The sequence below is a fragment of the Oncorhynchus tshawytscha genome, linkage group LG21 (assembly GCF_018296145.1).
Source record: "Oncorhynchus tshawytscha isolate Ot180627B linkage group LG21, Otsh_v2.0, whole genome shotgun sequence".
Lineage (NCBI taxonomy): Eukaryota > Metazoa > Chordata > Actinopteri > Salmoniformes > Salmonidae > Oncorhynchus > Oncorhynchus tshawytscha.
This window is the reverse complement of record NC_056449.1, coordinates 34,392,853-34,415,352: the sequence shown is the minus strand read 5'-3', so window position 1 is coordinate 34,415,352 and position 22,500 is coordinate 34,392,853. Positions and strand designations below refer to the sequence as shown.

Genomic DNA, 22,500 nt, shown 5'->3' with positions numbered 1-22,500 from the left:
GACAGATACAGGTTGTCTAGAAGGGAGAGAGACAGTAACAGGCTGTCTGGAAGGGAGAGAGACAGATACAGGTTGTCTAGAAGGGAGAGAGACAGTAACAGGTTGTCTGGAGGGAGAGAGACAGTAACTGGCTGTCTAGAAGGGAGAGAGACAGATACAGACTGTCTAGAAGGGAGAGAGACAGATACAGGCTGTCTAGAAGGGAGAGAGACAGATACAGGCTCTCTGGAAGGGAGAGAGACAGTAACAGGTTGTCTAGAAGGGAGAGAGACAGTAACAGGTTGTCTGGAAGGGAGAGAGACAGTAACAGGTTGTCTAGAAGGGAGAGAGACAGTAACAGGTTGTCTAGAAGGGAGAGAGACAGTAACAGGCTGTCTAGAAGGGAGAGAGACAGATACAGGCTGTCTGGAAGGGAGAGAGACAGATACAGGCTGTCTAGAAGGGAGAGAGACAGATACAGGCTGTCTGGAAGGGAGAGAGACAGATACAGGCTGTCTGGAAGGGAGAGAGACAGTAACAGGTTGTCTGGAAGGGTGAGAGACAGTAACAGGCTGTCTGGAAGGGAGAGAGACAGTAACAGGTTGTCTAGAAGGGAGAGAGACAGTAACAGGTTGTCTGGAAGGGAGAGAGACAGATACAGGCTGTCTAGAAGGGAGAGAGACAGATACAGGCTGTCTAGAAGGGAGAGAGACAGATACAGGCTGTCTAGAAAGGAGAGAGACAGATACAGGCTCTCTGGAAGGGAGAGAGACAGATACAGGTTGTCTAGAAGGGAGAGAGACAGATACAGGCTGTCTGGAAGGGAGAGAGACAGATACACACTGTCTAGAAGGGAGAGAGACAGATACAGGCTGTCTGGAAGGGAGAGAGACAGATACAGGCTGTCTGGAAGGGAGAGAGACAGTAACAGGTTGTCTGGAAGGGTGAGAGACAGTAACAGGCTGTCTGGAAGGGAGAGAGACAGTAACAGGTTGTCTAGAAGGGAGAGAGACAGTAACAGGTTGTCTGGAAGGGAGAGAGACAGATACAGGCTGTCTAGAAGGGAGAGAGACAGATACAGGCTGTCTAGAAGGGAGAGAGACAGATACAGGCTGTCTAGAAAGGAGAGAGACAGATACAGGCTCTCTGGAAGGGAGAGAGACAGATACAGGTTGTCTAGAAGGGAGAGAGACAGATACAGGCTGTCTAGAAGGGAGAGAGACAGATACAGGCTGTCTAGAAGGGAGAGACAGATACAGGCTGTCTAGAAAGGAGAGAGACAGATACAGGCTCTCTGGAAGGGAGAGAGACAGTAACAGGTTGTCTAGAAGGGAGAGAGACAGTAACAGGCTGTCTGGAAGGGAGAGAGACAGATACAGGTTGTCTGGAAGGGCGAGGTAACATGTTGTCTGGAAGGGAGAGAGACAGATACAGGTTGTCTAGAAGGGAGAGAGACAGTAACAGGTTGTCTGGAGGGAGAGAGACAGTAACAGGCTGTCTAGAAGGGAGAGAGACAGTAACAGGCTGTCTAGAAGGGAGAGAGACAGATACAGGTTGTCTAGAAGGAGAGAGACAGATACAGGCTCTCTGGAAGGGAGAGAGACAGTAACAGGTTGTCTAGAAGGGAGAGAGACAGTAACAGGTTGTCTGGAAGGGAGAGAGACAGTAACAGGCTGTCTAGAAGGGAGAGAGACAGTAACAGGTTGTCTAGAAGGGAGAGAGACAGTAACAGGCTGTCTAGAAGGGAGAGAGACAGATACAGGCTGTCTGGAAGGGAGAGAGACAGATACAGGCTGTCTAGAAGGGAGAGAGACAGATACAGGCTGTCTGAAGGGAGAGAGACAGATACAGGCTGTCTGGAAGGGAGAGAGACAGTAACAGGCTGTCTGGAAGGGTGAGAGACAGTAACAGGCTGTCTGGAAGGGAGAGAGACAGTAACAGGTTGTCTAGAAGGGAGAGAGACAGTAACAGGTTGTCTGGAAGGGAGAGAGACAGTAATAGGTTGTCTAGAAGGGAGAGACAGTAACAGGTTGTCTAGAAGGGAGAGAGACAGTAACAGGCTGTCTAGAATGGAGAGAGACAGATACAGGCTCTCTGGAAGGGAGAGAGACAGATACAGGCTGTCTGGGAGGGAGAGAGACAGATACAGGCTGTCTGGGAAGGGAGAGAGACAGATACAGGCTGTCTGGAAGGGAGAGAGACAGATACAGGCTGTCTAGAAGGGAGAGAGACAGATACAGGCTGTCTAGAAGGGAGAGAGACAGATACAGGCTGTCTGGAAGGGAGAGAGACAGTAACAGGTTGTCTAGAAGGGAGAGAGACAATAACAGGCTTTCTAGAAGGGAGAGAGACAGTAACAGGTTGTCTAGAAGGGAGAGAGACAGATACAGGTTGTCTAGAAGGGAGAGAGACAGTAACAGGCTGTCTGGAAGGGAGAGAGACAGATACAGGCTGTCTGGAAGGGAGAGAGACAGTAACAGGTTGTCTAGAAGGGAGAGAGAGAGATACAGGCTCTCTAGAATGGAGAGAGACAGATACAGGCTCTCTGGAAGGGAGAGAGACAGTAAAAGGTTGTCTAGAAGGGAGAGAGACAGTAACAGGTTGTCTAGAAGGGAGAGAGACAGTAACAGGCTGTCTAGAAGGGAGAGAGACAGTAACAGGTTGTCTAGAAGGGAGAGAGACAGTAACAGGTTGTCTAGAAGGGAGAGAGACAGTAACAGGTTGTCTAGAAGGGAGAGAGACAGATACAGGCTGTCTGGAAGGGAGAGAGACAGATACAGGCTGTCTGGAAGGGAGAGAGACAGTAACAGGCTGTCTGGAAGGGAGAGAGACAGATACAGGCTGTCTAGAAGGGAGAGAGACAGTAACAGGCTGTCTGGAGGGAGAGAGACAGTAACAGGTTGTCTAGAAGGAGAGAGACAGTAACTGGCTGTCTAGAAGGGAGAGAGACAGATACAGGCTGTCTAGAAGGGAGAGAGACAGATACAGGCTGTCTGGAAGGGAGAGAGACAGTAACAGGCTGTCTAGAAGGGAGAGAGACAGTAACAGGTTGTCTGGAAGGGAGAGAGACAGTAACAGGTTGTCTAGAAGGGAGAGAGACAGTAACAGGTTGTCTAGAAGGGAGAGAGACAGGGCTGTCTGGAAGGGAGAGAGACAGTAACAGGTTGTCTAGAAGGGAGAGAGACAGTAACAGGTTGTCTGGAAGGGAGAGAGACAGTAACAGGCTGTCTAGAAGGGAGAGAGACAGATACAGGTTGTCTAGAGGCACAGTAACAGGCTGTCTAGAAGGGAGAGAGACAGTAACAGGTTGTCTAGAAGGGAGAGAGACAGATACAGGTTGTCTAGAAGGGAGAGAGACAGTAACAGGCTGTCTATAAGGGAGAGAGACAGTAACAGGTTGTCTAGAAGGGAGAGAGACAGTAACAGGCTGTCTAGAATGGAGAGAGACAGATACAGGCTCTCTGGAAGGGAGAGAGACAGATACAGGCTGTCTGGGAGGGAGAGAGACAGATACATGCTGTCTGGGAGGGAGAGAGACAGATACAGGCTGTCTGGAAGGGAGAGAGACAGATACAGGCTGTCTAGAAGGGAGAGAGACAGATACAGGCTCTCTGGAAGGGAGAGAGACAGTAACAGGTTGTCTAGAAGGGAGAGAGACAGTAATGGGTTTTCTAGAAGGGAGAGAGACAGTAACAGGCTGTCTAGAAGGGAGAGAGACAGATACAGGTTGTCTAGAAGGGAGAGAGACAGTAACAGATCTGGAAGGGAGAGAGACAGATACAGGCTCTCTGGAAGGGAGAGAGACAGTAACAGGTTGTCTAGAAGGAGAGAGAGAGAGATACAGGCTGTCTAGAATGGAGAGAGACAGATACAGGCTCTCTGGAAGGGGAGAGAGACAGTAAAAGGTTGTCTAGAAGGGAGAGAGACAGTAACAGGTTGTCTAGAAGGGAGAGAGACAGTAACAGGCTGTCTAGAAGGGAGAGAGACAGTAACAGGTTGTCTGAAGGGAGAGAGACAGTAACAGGCTGTCTAGAAGGGAGAGAGACAGTAACAGGTTGTCTAGAAGGGAGAGAGACAGATACAGGTTGTCTAGAAGGAGAGAGACAGTAACAGGTTGTCTGGAAGGGAAAGAGACAGATACAGGCTGTCTGGGAGGGAGAGAGACAGATACAGGCTCTCTTGAAGGGAGAGAAACAGTAAACAGGTTGTCTAGAAGGGAGAGAGACAGTAACAGGTTGTCTAGAAGGGAGAGAGACAGTAACAGGCTGTCTAGAAGGGAGAGAGACAGATACATGCTGTCTGGAAGGGAGAGAGACAGATACAGGCTGTCTAGAAGGGAGAGAGACAGATACAGGCTGTCTAGAAGGGAGAGAGACAGATACAGGCTGTCTGGAAGGGAGAGAGACAGTAACAGGTTGTCTGGAAGGGAGAGAGACAGTAACAGGCTGTCTGGAAGGGAGAGAGACAGTAACAGGTTGTCTAGAAGGGAGAGAGACAGTAACAGGTTGTCTGGAAGGAGGAGACAGTAACAGGTTGTCTAGAAGGAGAGAGACAGTACCAGGTTGTCTGGAAGGAGAGAGACAGTAACAGGTTGTCTAGAAGGAGAGAGACAGATACAGGTTGTCTAGAAGGGAGAGACACAGTAACAGGCTGTCTAGAAGGGAGAGAGACAGTAACAGGTTGTCTAGAAGGGAGAGAGACAGATACAGGCTGTCTGGAAGGGAGAGAGACAGTAACAGGTTGTCTAGAAGGGAGAGAGACAGTAACAGGTTGTCTAGAAGGTAGAGAGACAGTAACAGGTTGTCTAGAAGGAGAGAGACAGTAACAGGTTGTCTGGAAGGGAAAGAGACAGATACAGGCAGTCTGGGAGGGAGAGAGACAGATACAGGCTGTCTGGGAAGGAGAGAGACAGATACAGGCTGTCTGAAGGGAGAGAGACAGATACAGGTTGTCTAGAAGGGAGAGAGACAGATACAGGCTGTCTAGAAGGGAGAGAGACAGATACAGGCTGTCTAGAAGGGAGAGAGACAGATACATGCTGTCTAGAAGGGAGAGAGACAGATACAGGCTCTCTGGAAGGGAGAGAGACAGTAACAGGTTGTCTAGAAGGGAGAGAGACAGTAACAGGCTGTCTGGAAGGGAGAGAGACAGATACAGGTTGTCTGGAAGGGCGAGAGACAGTAACAGGTTGTCTGGAAGGGAGAGAGACAGATACAGGTTGTCTAGAAGGGAGAGAGACAGTAACAGGTTGTCTGGAAGGGAGAGAGACAGTAACAGGTTGTCTAGAAGGGAGAGAGACAGTAACAGGCTGTCTAGAAGGGAGAGAGACAGATACAGGTTGTCTGAAGGGAGAGAGACAGATACAGGCTCTCTGAAGGGAGAGACAGTAACAGGTTGTCTAGAAGGGAGAGAGACAGGGTTGTCTGGAAGGGAGAGAGACAGTAACAGGTTGTCTAGAAGGAGAGAGACAGTAACAGGTTGTCTAGAAGGGAGAGAGACAGTAACAGGCTGTCTAGAAGGGAGAGAGACAGATACAGGCTGTCTGGAAGGGAGAGAGACAGATACAGGCTGTCTAGAAGGGAGAGAGACAGATACAGGCTGTCTGGAAGGGAGAGAGACAGATACAGGCTGTCTGGAAGGGAGAGAGACAGTAACAGGTTGTCTGGAAGGGTGAGAGACAGTAACAGGCTGTCTGGAAGGGAGAGAGACAGTAACAGGTTGTCTAGAAGGGAGAGAGACAGTAACAGGTTGTCTGGAAGGGAGAGACAGTAACAGGTTGTCTAGAAGGGAGAGAGACAGTAACAGGTTGTCTAGAAGGGAGAGAGACAGTAACAGGCTGTCTAGAATGGAGAGAGACAGATACAGGCTCTCTGGAAGGGAGAGAGACAGATACAGGCTGTCTGGGATGGAGAGAGACAGATACATGCTGTCTGGGAGGGAGAGAGACAGATACAGGCTGTCTGGAAGGGAGAGAGGCGGATACAGGTTGTCTAGAAGGGAGAGAGACAGATACAGGCTGTCTAGAAGGGAGAGAGAAAGATACAGGCTCTCTGGAAGGGAGAGAGACAGTAACAGGTTGTCTAGAAGGGAGAGAGACAATAATGGGTTTTCTAGAAGGGAGAGAGACAGTAACAGGTTGTCTAGAAGGGAGAGTGACAGATACAGGTTGTCTAGAAGGGAGAGAGACAGTAACAGATTGTCTGGAAGGGAGAGAGACAGATACAGGCTCTCTGGAAGGGAGAGACAGTAACAGGTTGTCTAGAAGGGAGAGAGAGAGATACAGGCTGTCTAGAATGGAGAGAGACAGATACAGGCTGTCTGGAAGGGAGAGAGACAGTAACAGGTTGTCTAGAAGGGAGAGAGACAGTAACAGGTTGTCTAGAAGGGAGAGAGACAGTAACAGGCTGTCTAGAAGGGAGAGAGACAGTAACAGGTTGTCTAGAAGGGAGAGAGACAGTAACAGGCTGTCTAGAAGGGAGAGAGACAGTAACAGGTTGTCTAGAAGGGAGAGAGACAGATACAGGTTGTCTAGAAAGGAGAGAGACAGTAACAGGCTGTCTATAAGGGAGAGAGACAGTAACAGGTTGTCTAGAAGGGAGAGAGACAGTAACAGGTTGTCTGGAAGGGAAAGAGACAGATACAGGGCTGTCTGGAAGGGAGAGACAGTAAACAGGTTGTCTAGAAGGGAGAGAGACAGTAACAGGTTGTCTAGAAGGGAGAGAGACAGTAACAGGCTGTCTAGAAGGGAGAGAGACAGATACAGCTGTCTGGAAGGGAGAGAGACAGATACAGGCTGTCTAGAAGGGAGAGAGACAGATACAGGCTGTCTAGAAGGGAGAGAGACAGATACAGGCTGTCTGGAAGGGAGAGAGACAGTAACAGGTTGTCTGGAAGGGAGAGAGACAGTAACAGGCTGTCTGGAAGGGAGAGAGACAGTAACCGGTTGTATAGAAGGGAGAGAGACAGTAACAGGTTGTCTGGAAGGGAGAGAGACAGTAACAGGTTGTCTAGAAGCGAGAGAGACAGTACCAGGTTGTCTGGAAGGGCGAGAGACACTAACAGGTTGTCTAGAAGGGAGAGAGACAGTAACAGGTTGTATAGAAGGGAGGGAGACAGTAATAGGTTGTCTTGAATGGAGAGAGACAGATACAGGTTGTCTAGAAGGGAGAGACACAGTAACAGGCTGTCTAGAAGGGAGAGAGAGAGTAACAGGTTGTCTAGAAGGGAGAGAGACAGATACAGGCTCTCTGGAAGGGAGAGAGACAGTAACAGGTTGTCTTGAAGGGAGAGAGACAGTAACAGGTTGTCTAGAAGGGAGAGAGACAGTAACAGGTTGTCTAGAAGGGAGAGAGACAGATACAGGCTGTCTGGAAGGGAGAGAGACAGTAACAGGTTGTCTGAAGGGAGAGAGACAGTAACAGGCTGTCTGGGGAGGGAGAGAGACAGATACATGCTGTCTGAAAGGGAGAGAGACAGATACAGGTTGTCTAGAAGGGAGAGAGACAGATACAGGCTGTCTAGAAGGGAGAGAAACAGAAACAGGCTGTCTAGAAGGGAGAGAGACATATACATGCTGTCTAGAAGGGAGAGAGACAGATACAGGCTCTCTGGAAGGGAGAGAGACAGTAACAGGTTGTCTAGAAGGAGAGAGACAGTAATGGGTTTTCTAGAATTGAGAGAGACAGTAACAGGTTGTCTAGAAGGGAGAGAGACAGATACAGGTTGTCTGGAAGGGAGAGAGACAGTAACAGATTGTCTGGAAGGGAGAGAGACAGGTACAGGCTCTCTGGAAGGGAGAGAGACAGTAACAGGTTGTCTAGAAGGGAGAGAGAGAGATACAGGCTGTCTAGAAGGGAGAGAGACAGTAACAGGCTGTCTGAAGGGAGAGAGACAGTAACAGGTTGTCTGGAAGGGAGAGAGACAGATACAGGCTGTCTGGAAGGGAGAGAGACAGTAAACAGGTTGTCTAGAAGGGAGAGAGACAGTAACAGGTTGTCTAGAAGGGAGAGAGACAGTAACAGGCTGTCTGAAGGGAGAGAGACAGATACAGGCTGTCTGGAAGGGAGAGAGACAGGGCTGTCTAGAAGGGAGAGAGACAGATAACAGGCTGTCTAGAAGGGAGAGAGACAGATACAGGCTGTCTGGAAGGGAGAGAGACAGTAACAGGTTGTCTGGAAGGGAGAGAGACAGTAACAGGCTGTCTGGAATGGAGAGAGACAGTAACCGGTTGTATAGAAGGGAGAGAGACAGTAACAGGTTGTCTGGAAGGGAGAGAGACAGTAACAGGTTGTCGAGAAGGGAGAGAGACAGTAACAGGTTGTCTAGAAGGGAGAGAGACAGATACAGGCTGTCTGGAAGGGAGAGAAACAGTAAACAGGCTGTCTAGAAGGGAGAGAGACAGTAACAGGTTGTCTAGAAGGGAGAGAGACAGTAACAGGCTGTCTAGAAGGGAGAGAGACAGATACATGCTGTCTGGAAGGGAGAGAGACAGATACAGGCTGTCTAGAAGGGAGAGAGACAGATACAGGCTGTCTAGAAGGGAGAGAGACAGATACAGGCTGTCTGGAAGGGAGAGAGACAGTAACAGGTTGTCTGGAAGGGAGAGAGACAGTAACAGGCTGTCTGGAAGGGAGAGAGACAGTAACAGGTTGTCTAGAAGGGAGAGAGACAGTAACAGGTTGTCTGGAAGGGAGAGAGACAGTAACAGGTTGTCTAGAAGGAGAGAGACAGTACCAGGTTGTCTGGAAGGGAGAGAGACAGTAACAGGTTGTCGAGAAGGGAGAGAGACAGTAACAGGTTGTCTAGAAGGGAGGGAGACAGTAATAGGTTGTCTTGAATGGAGAGAGACAGATACAGGTTGTCTAGAAGGGAGAGACACAGTAACAGGCTGTCTAGAAGGGAGAGAGAGAGTAACAGCTTGTCTAGAAGGGAGAGAGACAGATACAGGCTCTCTGGAAGGGAGAGAGACAGTAACAGGTTGTCTTGAAGGGAGAGAGACAGTAACAGGTTGTCTAGAAGGGAGAGAGACAGTAACAGGTTGTCTAGAAGGGAGAGAGACAGTAACAGGTTGTCTGGAAGGGAAAGAGACAGATACGGGCAGTCTGGGAGGGAGAGAGACAGATACAGGCTGTCTGGGAGGGAGAGAGACAGATACATGCTGTCTGAAAGGGAGAGAGACAGATACAGGTTGTCTAGAAGGGAGAGAGACAGATACAGGCTGTCTAGAAGGGAGAGAAACAGAAACAGGCTGTCTAGAAGGGAGAGAGACATATACATGCTGTCTAGAAGGGAGAGAGACAGATACAGGCTCTCTGGAAGGGAGAGAGACAGTAACAGGTTGTCTAGAAGGGAGAGAGACAGTAATGGGTTTTCTAGAATTGAGAGAGACAGTAACAGGTTGTCTAGAAGGGAGAGAGACAGATACAGGTTGTCTAGAAGGGAGAGAGACAGTAACAGATTGTCTGGAAGGGAGAGAGACAGGTACAGGCTGTCTGGAAGGGAGAGACAGTAACAGGTTGTCTAGAAGGGAGAGAGAGAGAGATACAGGCTGTCTAGAAGGGAGAGAGACAGACAGGTTGTCTGGAAGGGAGAGAGACAGTAACAGGCTGTCTGGAAGGGAGAGAGACAGTAATGGGTTGTCTAGAAGGGAGAGAGACAGTAACAGGTTGTCTAGAAGGGAGAGACAGATACAGGTTGTCTAGAAGGGAGAGAGACAGTAACAGGCTGTCTGGAAGGGAGAGAGACAGATACAGGCTGTCTGGAAGGGAGAGAGACAGTAACAGGTTGTCTAGAAGGGAGAGAGAGAGATACAGGCTCTCTAGAATGGAGAGAGACAGATACAGGCTCTCTGGAAGGGAGAGAGACAGTAAAAGGTTGTCTAGAAGGGAGAGAGACAGTAACAGGTTGTCTAGAAGGGAGAGAGACAGTAACAGGCTGTCTAGAAGGGAGAGAGACAGTAACAGGTTGTCTAGAAGGGAGAGAGACAGTAACAGGCTGTCTAGAAGGGAGAGAGAGAGTAACAGGTTGTCTAGAAGGGAGAGAGACAGATACAGGTTGTCTAGAAAGGAGAGAGACAGTAACAGGCTGTCTATAAGGGAGAGAGACAGTAACATGTTGTCTAGAAGGGAGAGAGACAGTAACAGGTTGTCTGGAAGGGAAAGAGACAGATATGGGCTGTCTGGGAGGGAGAGAGACAGATACAGGCTCTCTGGAAGGGAGAGAAACAGTAAACGGTTGTCCAGAAGGGAGAGAGACAGTAACAGGTTGTCTAGAAGGGAGAGAGACAGTAACAGGCTGTCTAGAAGGGAGAGAGACAGATACATGCTGTCTGGAAGGGAGAGAGACAGATACAGGCTGTCTAGAAGGGAGAGAGACAGATACAGGCTGTCTAGAAGGGAGAGAGACAGATACAGGCTGTCTGGAAGGGAGAGAGACAGTAACAGGTTGTCTGGAAGGGAGAGAGACAGTAACAGGCTGTCTGGAATGGAGAGAGACAGTAACCGGTTGTATAGAAGGGAGAGAGACAGTAACAGGTTGTCTGGAAGGGAGAGAGACAGTAACAGGTTGTCGAGAAGGGAGAGAGACAGTAACAGGTTGTCTAGAAGGGAGGGAGACAGTAATAGGTTGTCTTGAATGGAGAGAGACAGATACAGGTTGTCTAGAAGGGAGAGACACAGTAACAGGCTGTCTAGAAGGGAGAGAGAGAGTAACAGCTTGTCTAGAAGGGAGAGAGACAGATACAGGCTCTCTGGAAGGGAGAGAGACAGTAACAGGTTGTCTTGAAGGGAGAGAGACAGTAACAGGTTGTCTAGAAGGGAGAGAGACAGTAACAGGTTGTCTAGAAGGGAGAGAGACAGTAACAGGTTGTCTTGAAGGGAGCGAGACAGTAACAGGTTGTCTAGAAGGGAGAGAGACAGATACATGCTGTCTGAAAGGGAGAGAGACAGATACAGGTTGTCTAGAAGGGAGAGAGACAGATACAGGCTGTCTAGAAGGGAGAGAAACAGAAACAGGCTGTCTAGAAGGGAGAGAGACATATACATGCTGTCTAGAAGGGAGAGAGACAGATACAGGCTCTCTGGAAGGGAGAGAGACAGTAACAGGTTGTCTAGAAGGGAGAGAGACAGTAATGGGTTTTCTAGAATTGAGAGAGACAGTAACAGGTTGTCTAGAAGGGAGAGAGACAGATACAGGTTGTCTAGAAGGGAGAGAGACAGTAACAGATTGTCTGGAAGGGAGAGAGACAGGTACAGGCTCTCTGGAAGGGGGAGAGACAGTAACAGGTTGTCTAGAAGGGAGAGAGACAGATACAGGCTGTCTAGAAGGGAGGGAGACAGATACAGGCTCTCTGGAAGGGAGAGAGACAGATACAGGCTGTCTAGAAGGGAGAGAGACAGATACAGGTTGTCTAGAAGGGAGAGAGACAGATACAGGCTGTCTAGAAGGGAGAGAGACAGATACAGGCTGTCTAGAAGGGAGATAATCAGAAACAGGCTGTCTAGAAGGGAGAGAGACATATACATGCTGTCTAGAAGGGAGAGAGACAGATACAGGCTCTCTGGAAGGGAGAGAGACAGTAACAGGTTGTCTAGAAGGGAGAGAGACAGTAATGGGTTTTCTAGAATTGAGAGAGACAGTAACAGGTTGTCTAGAAGGGAGAGAGACAGATACAGGTTGTCTAGAAGGGAGAGAGACAGTAACAGATTGTCTGGAAGGGAGAGAGACAGGTACAGGCTCTCTGGAAGGGGGAGAGACAGTAACAGGTTGTCTAGAAGGGAGAGAGAGAGATACAGGCTGTCTAGAAGGGAGAGAGACAGATACAGGCTCTCTGGAAGGGAGAGAGACAATAATGGGTTTTCTAGAAGGGAGAGAGACAGTAACAGGTTGTCTAGAAGGGAGAGTGACAGATACAGGTTGTCTAGAAGGGAGAGAGACAGTAACAGATTGTCTGGAAGGGAGAGAGACAGATACAGGCTCTCTGGAAGGGAGAGAGACAGTAACAGGTTGTCTAGAAGGGAGAGAGAGAGATACAGGCTCTCTAGAATGGAGAGAGACAGATACAGGCTCTCTGGAAGGGAGAGAGACAGTAAAAGGTTGTCTAGAAGGGAGAGAGACAGTAACAGGTTGTCTAGAAGGGAGAGAGACAGTAACAGGCTGTCTAGAAGGGAGAGAGACAGTAACAGGTTGTCTAGAAGGGAGAGAGACAGTAACAGGCTGTCTAGAAGGGAGAGAGACAGTAAAAGGTTGTCTAGAAGGGAGAGAGACAGTAACAGGTTGTCTAGAAGGGAGAGAGACAGTAACAGGCTGTCTAGAAGGGAGAGAGACAGTAACAGGTTGTCTAGAAGGGAGAGAGACAGTAACAGGTTGTCTGGAAGGGAAAGAGACAGATACGGGCTGTCTGGGAGGGAGAGAGACAGATACAGGCTCTCTGGAAGGGAGAGAAACAGTAAACGGTTGTCTAGAAGGGAGAGAGACAGTAACAGGCTGTCTAGAAGGGAGAGAGACAGATACATGCTGTCTGGAAGGGAGAGAGACAGATACAGGCTGTCTAGAAGGGAGTGAGACAGATACAGGCTGTCTAGAAGGGAGAGAGACAGATACAGGCTGTCTGGAAGGGAGAGAGACAGTAACAGGCTGTCTGGAAGGGAGAGAGACAGTAACAGGTTGTCTGGAAGGGAGAGAGACAGTAACAGGTTGTCTAGAAGGGAGAGAGACAGTACAGGTTGTCTGGAAGGGCGAGAGACAGTAACAGTTTGTCTAGAAGGGAGAGAGAGTAACAGGTTGTCTAGAAGGGAGGGAGACAGTAATAGGTTGTCTTGAATGGAGAGAGACAGATACAGGTTGTCTAGAAGGGAGAGACACAGTAACAGGCTGTCTAGAAGGGAGAGAGAGAGTAACAGCTTGTCTAGAAGGGAGAGAGACAGATACAGGCTCTCTGGAAGGGAGAGAGACAGTAACAGGTTGTCTTGAAGGGAGAGAGACAGTAACAGGTTGTCTAGAAGGGAGAGAGACAGTAACAGGTTGTCTGGAAGGGAAAGAGACAGATACGGGCAGTCTGGGAGGGAGAGAGACAGATACAGGCTGTCTGGGAGGGAGAGAGACAGATACAGGTTGTCTAGAAGGGAGAGAGACAGATACAGGCTGTCTAGAAGGGAGAGAAACAGAAACAGGCTGTCTAGAAGGGAGAGAGACATATACATGCTGTCTAGAAGGGAGAGAGACAGATACAGGCTCTCTGGAAGGGAGAGAGACAGTAACAGGTTGTCTAGAAGGGAGAGAGACAGTAATGGGTTTTCTAGAATTGAGAGAGACAGTAACAGGTTGTCTAGAAGGGAGAGAGACAGATACAGGTTGTCTAGAAGGGAGAGAGACAGTAACAGGTTGTCTGGAAGGGAGAGAGACAGGTACAGGCTCTCTGGAAGGGGAGAGACAGTAACAGGTTGTCTAGAAGGGAGAGAGAGAGATACAGGCTGTCTAGAAGGGAGAGAGACAGATACAGGCTCTCTGGAAGGGAGAGAGACAGATACAGGCTGTCTGAAAGGGAGAGAGACAGATACAGGTTGTCTAGAAGGGAGAGAGACAGATACAGGCTGTCTAGAAGGGAGGGAGACAGATACAGGCTGTCTAGAAGGGAGGGAGACAGATACAGGCTGTCTAGAAGGGAGAGAGACAGATACATGCTGTCTAGAAGGGAGAGAGACAGATACAGGCTCTCTGGAAGGGAGAGAGACAGTAACAGGTTGTCTAGAAGGGAGAGAGACAGTAATGGGTTTTCTAGAATTGAGAGAGACAGTAACAGGTTGTCTAGAAGGGAGAGAGACAGATACAGGTTGTCTAGAAGGGAGAGAGACAGGTACAGGCTCTCTGGAAGGGAGAGAGACAGTAACAGGTTGTCTAGAAGGGAGAGAGAGAGATACAGGCTGTCTAGAAGGGAGAGCGACAGATACAGGCTCTCTGGAAGGGAGAGAGACAGTAAAAGGTTTTCTAGAAGGGAGAGAGACAGTAACAAGTTGTCTAGAAGGGAGAGAGACAGTAACAGGCTGTCTAGAAGGGAGAGAGACATATACATGCCTTCTGGAAGGGAGAGAGACAGATACAGGCTGTCTAGAAGGGAGAGAGACAGATACAGGCTCTCTGGAAGGGAGAGAGACAGTAACAGGTTGTCTGGAAGGGCGAGAGACAGTAACAGGTTGTCTAGAAGGGAGAGAGACAGTAACAGGTTGTCTGGAAGGGAGAGAGACAGATACAGGCTGTCTGGAAGGGAGAGAGACAGTAACAGGCTGTCTGGAAGGGAATCTGACAGGTAAGAGAAATGACCTCTTTAGGATTGGTAGAGTGAATGGAAGCGCTCTGAATTGTCAGAGACTGTAACAATTCACATTTCACTAAGTCCGCTTTCCCCACTGACCTTTTTCATATTTAACTGTGAGACCCATCTATTGTCAGTGAACCTTTCCTCTTCAGGAAGGGGGATGTAGTTAACATTCAGAGAGGTGGTGTCCAGGGTGTCCTATTGACTGAGCTGCAGATTCAGAGATTCAGTCTGTGGAGTTTACAGGGAGAGGAGGAAGAGTGTGTGTTACTGTGTGTGTGTGTGTGTGTGTGTGTGTGTGTGTGTGTGTGTGTGTGTGTGTGTGTGTGTGTGTGTGTGTGTGTGTGTGTGTGTGTGTGAAAAGTCTAGAACGTGAAATCAGATGCATGCAGTCAGTCAGGCGTGAAACGCACATGCATGCACACACAGTCAGGCGCACACACACACACACACACACACACACACACACACACACACACACACACACACACACACACACACACACACACACACACACACACACACTCAGACAGTTTTGGAGCACAGAACCACATGCTCACTCAATAGTTGTCCTCAGCTCTGCCATTAGAGACCAACGGAATATGTCACAAACGTCTTCTATGAACCACATACAAACGTCTTCTATGAACCACATACAAACGTCTTCTATGAACCACATACAAACGTCTCATATGAACCACATACAAACGTCTTCCATGAACCACATACAAACGTCTTCAATGAACCACATACAAACGTCTTCTATGAACCACATACAAACGTCTCATATGAACCACATACAAAGGTCTCATATGAACCACATACAAACGTCTCCTATGAACCACATACAAACGTCTTCTATGAACCACATACAAACGTCTTCTATGAACCACATACAAACGTCTCATATGAACCACATACAAACATCTTCTATGAACCACATACAAACGTCTTCTATGAACCACATACAAACGTCTTCTATGAACCACATACAAACGTCTTCTATGAACCACATACAAACGTCTTCTATGAACCACATACAAACGTCTTCTATGAACCACATACAAACGTCTTCTATGAACCACATACAAACGTCTTCTATGAACCACATACAAACGTCTTCTATGAACCACATACAAACGTCTTCTATGAACCACATACAAACGTCTCATATGAACCACATACAAAACGTCTTCTATGAAGCACATACAAACGTCTTCTATGAACCACATACAAACGTCTTCTATGAACCAAATACAAACGTCTTCTATGAACCACATACAAACGTCTTCTCTGAACCACATACAAACGTCTTCTATGAACCACATACAAACGTCTTCTATGAACCACATACAAACGTCTTCTATGAACCACATACAAACGTCTTCTATGAACCACATACAAACGTCTTCTATGAACCACATACAAACGTCTTCTATGAACCACATACAAACGTCTTCTATGAACCACATACAAACGTCTTCTATGAACCACATACAAACGTCTTCTATGAACCACATACAAACGTCTTCTATGAACCGCATACAAACGTCTTCTATGAACCACATGCAAACATCTTCTATGAACCACATACAAACGTCTCATATGAACCACATACAAACATCTTCTATGAACCACATACAAACGTCTTCTATGAACCACATACAAACGTCTTCTATGAACCACATACAAACGTCTTCTATGAACCACATACAAAACGTCTTCTATGAACCACATACAAACGTCTTCTATGAACCACATACAAACGTCTTCTATGAACCAAATACAAACGTCTTCTATGAACCACATACAAACGTCTTCTATGAACCACATACAAATGTCTTCTATGAACCACATACAAACGTCTTCTATGAACCACATACAAACGTCTTCTATGAACCACATACAAACATCTTCTATGAACCACATACAAACGTCTCATATGAACCACATACAAACGTCTTCTATGAACCACATACAAACGTCTTCTATGAACCACATACAAACATCTTCTATGAACCACATACAAACGTCTTCTATGAACCACATACAAACGTCTTCTATGAACCACATACAAACGTCTTCTATGAACCACATGCAAACATCTTCTATGAACCACATACAAACGTCTTCTATGAACCATACAAACGTCTTCTATGAACCACATGCAAACATCTTCTATGAACCACATACAAACGTCTTCTATGAACCACATACAAACGTCTTCTATGAACCACATACAAACGTCTTCTATGAACCACATACAAACGTCTTCTATGAACCACATGCAAACATCTTCTATGAACCACATACAAACGTCTCATATGAACCACATACAAACATCTTCTATGAACCACATACAAACGTCTTCTATGAACCACATACAAACGTCTTCTATGAACCACATACAAACGTCTTCTATGAACCACATACAAACGTCTTCTATGAACCACATACAAACGTCTTCTATGAACCGCATACAAACGTCTTCTATGAACCACATACAAACGTCTTCTATGAACCACATACAAACGTCTTCTATGAACCACATACAAACGTCTTCTATGAACCAAATACAAACGTCTTCTATGAACCACATACAAACGTCTTCTCTGAACCACATACAAATGTCTTCTATGAACCACATACAAACGTCTTCTATGAACCACATACAAACGTCTTCTATGAACCACATACAAACGTCTTCTATGAACCACATACAAACGTCTTCTATGAACCACATACAAACGTCTTCTATGAACCACATACAAACGTCTTCTATGAACCACATACAAACGTCTTCTATGAACCACATACAAACGTCTTCTATGAACCACATACAAACGTCTTCTATGAACCACATACAAACGTCTTCTATGAACCACATACAAACGTCTTCTATGAACCACATACAAACGTCTTCTATGAACCACATACAAACGTCTTCTATGAACCACATACAAACGTCTTCTATGAACCACATACAAACGTCTTCTATGAACCACATACAAACGTCTTCTATGAACCACATACAAACGTCTTCTATGAACCACATACAAACGTCTTCTATGAACCACATACAAACGTCTTCTATGAACCACATACAAACGTCTTCTATGAACCACATACAAACGTCTTCTATGAACCACATACAAACGTCTTCTATGAACCACATACAAACGTCTTCTATGAACCACATACAAACGTCTCATATGAACCACATACAAACGTCTTCCATGAACCACATACAAACGTCTTCAATGAACCACATACAAACGTCTCATATGAACCACATACAAACGTCTCATATGAACCACATACAAACGTCTTCTATGAACCACATACAAACGTCTTCTATGAACCACATACAAACGTCTTCTATGAACCACATACAAACGTCTTCAATGAACCACATACAAACGTCTTCTCTGAACCACATACAAACGTCTTCAATGAACCACATACAAACGTCTTCAATGAACCACATACAAACGTCTCATATGAACCACATACAAACGTCTCATATGAACCACATACAAACGTCTTCTATGAACCACATACAAACGTCTTCTATGAACCACATACAAACGTCTTCTATGAACCACATACAAACGTCTTCTATGAACCACATACAAACGTCTTCTATGAACCACATACAAACGTCTTCTATGAACCACATACAACTGTTGGGTGTTTGAAGTTCCTCTTCGATGCCTTCAGTTTTTATGTAACAAGTAAAGCCCATCAAGTGTCTCCTTTGAAAGTGATTTTCTGAAGGAGCTTGTAGGAGCCTGCTGGTTAGTTTGGCTGTCAGGGAAACATGACGAATAGGTGTTGTGATGTATTACAGACCCTACTGTTACTTATTGCTACTGCAGCCAGAGAATGTAATAATGTTCAAAATGGCACCCTATTCCCTATTTAGTCTACTGTATAGGGAATAGAATGTAATAGTGTCCAAAATTATACTGACTCATGCTAACTTCTTTTGGCATACTCAAGCTGCATCAAATGGAAACACTCAGGGTCTCATGGAAACACTCAGAGGCTCATGGAAACACTCAGAGGCTCATGGAAACACTCAGAGTCTCATGGAAACACTCAGAGTCTCATGGAAACACTCAGAGTCTCATGGAAACACTCAGAGTCTCATGGAAACACTCAGAGTCTCATGGAAACACTCAGAGTCTCATGGAAACACTCAGAGTCTCATGGAAACACTCAGAGTCTCATGGAAACACTCAGAGTCTCATGGAAACACTCAGAGTCTCATGGAAACACTCAGAGGCTCATAGAAACACTCAGAGTCTCATGGAAACACTCAGAGTCTTATGGAAACACTCAGAGTCTCATGGAAACACTCAGAGTCTCATGGAAACACTCAGAGTCTCATGGAAACACTCAGAGTCTCATGGAAACACTCAGAGTCTTATGTTGGCTGGTAGTTGGATAAGGCATGTTTGAAATTCTTACTGTAGTTTAAACACATGACACACACACACACACACACACACACACACACACACACACACACACACACACACAGTCAGGCTCCAAGACAACAGGATAGGAAGTGACAGTGTTTCCTTAATGACACCTGCCACCCATGTCATACCTCTCTGTAACACTATCACTCACTACAACATTCACTGATACACACCTACCTACACCTGTGGCTCTCTGTCTAAGCATTGACGATTCATAGCACATCTGCTAAACAAGTGTTTGTGTGATTTCATCAAAGTAGAAGTGAATCCAACATTTTGATTCCATAGTGCCAGTGACACCAGTGGTGTGTGACTCTGTGCCAGTCTACCCTCAATAACGCTGTTGTTACATGAGGAGGTTTTTATACAAATGGATCTTCTTGTTTGATATCATACACTGCATGACAACAAGTATGTGGACACCTGCTCTTCTTAAAACCCACATTAATATGGAGTCGAACACCTCGTTGATGCTGTAACAACCTCCACTCTTCTGGGAAGGCTTTCCACTAGATGTTGGAACATTGCTGCTATAACAGCCTCCACCTCTTCTGGGAAGGCTTTCCACTAGATGTTGGAACATTGCTGCTATAACAACCTCCACTCTTCTGGGAAGGCTTTCCACTAGATGTTGGAACATTGCTGCTATAACAGCCTCCACTCTTCTGGGAAGGCTTTCCACTAGATGTTGGAACATTGCTGCTATAACAGCCTCCACCTCTTCTGGGAAGGCTTTCCACTAGATGTTGGAACATTGCTGCTATAACAACCTCCACTCTTCTGGGAAGGCTTTCCACTAGATGTTGGAACATTGCTGCTATAACAGCCTCCACTCTTCTGGGAAGGCTTTCCACTAGATGTTGGAACATTGCTGCTATAACAGCCTCCACCTCTTCTGGGAAGGCTTTCCACTAGATGTTGGAACATTGCTGCTATAACAGCCTCCACCTCTTCTGGGAAGGCTTTCCACTAGATGTTGGAACTTCCATTCAGACACAAGATAATTTGTGAGGTCGGGCACTGATGTTGGGCGATTAGGCTTGGCTCGCAGTCGGCGTTCCAATTCCTCCCAAAGGGGGTTGATGAGGTGGAGGTCAGGGCTCAGTGCAGGCCAGTCAAGGTTTTCCACACCGATCTCGACAAACCATTTGTACATGGACCTCGCTTTGTGCACGGGGGCATTGTCATGCTTAAACAGTAAATGGCCTTCCCCAACCTGTTGCCACAAAGTTGGAAGCACAGAATCATCTAGAATGTCATTGTATGCTGTAGCTTTAAGATTTCTCTTCACTGGAACTAAGGGGCCTAGCCCGAACCATGAAAAACAGCCCCAGACCATTATTCCTCCTCCACCAAACTTTACAGGTGGCACTATGCATTCGGGCAGGTAGTAATCTCCTGGCATCCGCCAAACCGTTCTGTGAGCTTGTCATTCTGTGAGCTTGTGTGGTCTACCACCTCGCAGCTGAGCCGTTGATGCTCCTTGAAGTTTCCACTTCACAACAACAGCACTTACAGTTGACTGGGGCAGCTCTAGCAGGGCAGAAATTTGACGAACTGACTTGTTGGAAAGGTGGGATCCTATGACGGTGCCACGTTGAAAGTCACTGAGCTCTTCAGTATGGCCATTCTACTGTCAATGTTCTTCCATGGAGATTGCATGGCTGTGTGCTCGATTTTATACCCCTGTCAGCAACGGGTGTGGCTGAAATAGCCAAATTCACTCATTTGAAGGGGTGTCCACATACTTTTGGATATCTAGTGTATCTTGTGAATATTTTTTTTTATTTATCTCAGGTGAGACACCTATCTAAGGTCATTTTTTGAGTTGTGTAAGGGATCTTTGTATTTCAAAAATCATTGTTTTTTGTTGTCTAACATGACTGTAAATAATGTAGTGTATTGTAGCTCCTCTCTCCTCTCTGTCTTGACAAACATGCTGTTTTGAATGTCTTGTGCTTCTCTGTGTCTCTCCTTGCTCTGCTAATAGGGGCACAAGGCAAAAAACAGGCCGAGGATTTATCGGATAACGATGGTGACGAAGACGAAGGTATTTCCCTTGGTGACCAAAAGATGGTGCATGGTTTATTCAGTTGTAGTGAATACATCATTATGGTCTTATTTGGTTGATTTCTGGTCTTATTTGGTTGATTTCTGGTCTTATTTGGTTGATTTCTGGTCTTATTTGGTTGATTAATGGTCATGTTTGGTTGATTTATGGTCAAGCATTTTTGAAGCAATCAACCATCAACCAACTCATCATCATCATGCACTTCAGTTCTGCATCACATTTCAACAAATTCTGCATAAAGTGTGTGTGTGTGTGTGTGTGTGTGTGTGTGTGTGTGTGTGTGTGTGTGTGCGCGCGCGCAATTGTCTGCTGTACTTTTGTCAAGTGGAAATATGTTCCATAGCCATAAAATATCTTACCCTGCTGAAAGTATTGTTCAGACAGCAGCAACAGTAAATGACTGGCCTCCGTCTGAACCAGTGGAATGTCCTCCTGTAGAGAGATTGATAGTGTTACAGGGGCAGTAGTGTAGCTGAACATCCTCGGGTGTGGAAGAAGGCAGTAGTATTAGCTGTGATAATGACATGGTAGTGAAAGTTGCTTGCACGCATGGACACACCCACACCCACACACACACACACACACACACTATCAAACACACAGAAACACAGACACACAGACACACAAAAACACACACACACACACACACAAACAAACACACACACTGCCTTGCACACATTCAAACGAGCACACACACACACTCTCAAACACACACACACTGCCTTGCACACATTCAAACGAGCACACACACACACTATCAAACACACAGAAACACAGACACACAGGCACACAGGCACACACACACTGCCTTGCACACATTCAAACGAGCACACACACACACTCTCAAACACACACACACTGCCTTGCACACATTCAAACGAGCACACACACACACTCTCAAACACGCAGAAACACAGTCACACAGGCACAAACACACACACACACACACACATTCAAATGAGCAGACATACTCAAACACACAGACACACATACAATCAAACACACACACTCAAACACTCAAACACACAGACAGAGAGAGAAAGAGAACGTGAGGGAGGGGAGAAAGAGAACGTGAGGGAGGGGAGAGAGAGAACGTGAGGGAGGGGAGAGAGAAAGAGAACGTGAGGGAGGAGAGAAAGAGAACGTGAGGGAGGGGAGAGAGAGAAGAGAACGTGAGGGAGGAGAGAAAGAGAGAACGTGAGGGAGAAGAGAAAGAGAACATGAGGGAGGAGAGAAAGAGAACGTGAGGGAGGAGAGAAGGAGAGAGGGAGGAGAGAAGGAGAGAACGTGAGGGAGGAGAGAAAGAGAACGTGAGGGAGGAGAGAAGGAGAGAACGTGAGGGAGGATAGAAGGAGAGAACGTGAGGGAGGGAGAGAATGAGGGAGGAGAGAGAACATGAGGGAGGACAGAAAGAGAACGTGAGGGAGGAGAGAAAGAGAACGTGAGGGATGAGAGAAAGAGAGAACGTGAGGGAGGAGAGAAAGAGAGAATGTGAGGGAGGAGAGAAAGAGAGAACGTGAGGGAGGAGAGAAAGAGAACGTGAGGGATGAGAGAAAGAGAGAACGTGAGGGAGGAGAGAAAGAGAGAATGTGAGGGAGGAGAGAAAGAGAGAGACGTGAGGGAGGAGAGAAAGAGAACGTGAGGGAGGAGAG

The 22,500-nt window shown here is 46.7% G+C and overlaps 1 protein-coding gene across 3 annotated transcripts in view; it reads left to right on the top strand.

Moving 5' to 3' along the window:
* LOC112257007 (neuroligin-3-like) overlaps nt 1–22,500 on the top strand; it is a 319,809-nt gene that overhangs the window by 43,218 nt on the left and 254,091 nt on the right. For 2 of the 3 annotated variants that reach the window (XM_042303397.1, XM_042303399.1), the window contains one exon: nt 20,768–20,827. The exons of the other annotated variant lie outside the window; for it this stretch is intronic. In XM_042303397.1, the coding sequence (XP_042159331.1) occupies nt 20,768–20,827 (60 nt within the window). The remainder of the gene's footprint in view (nt 1–20,767; nt 20,828–22,500) is intronic. 3 annotated transcript variants of the gene reach the window in all.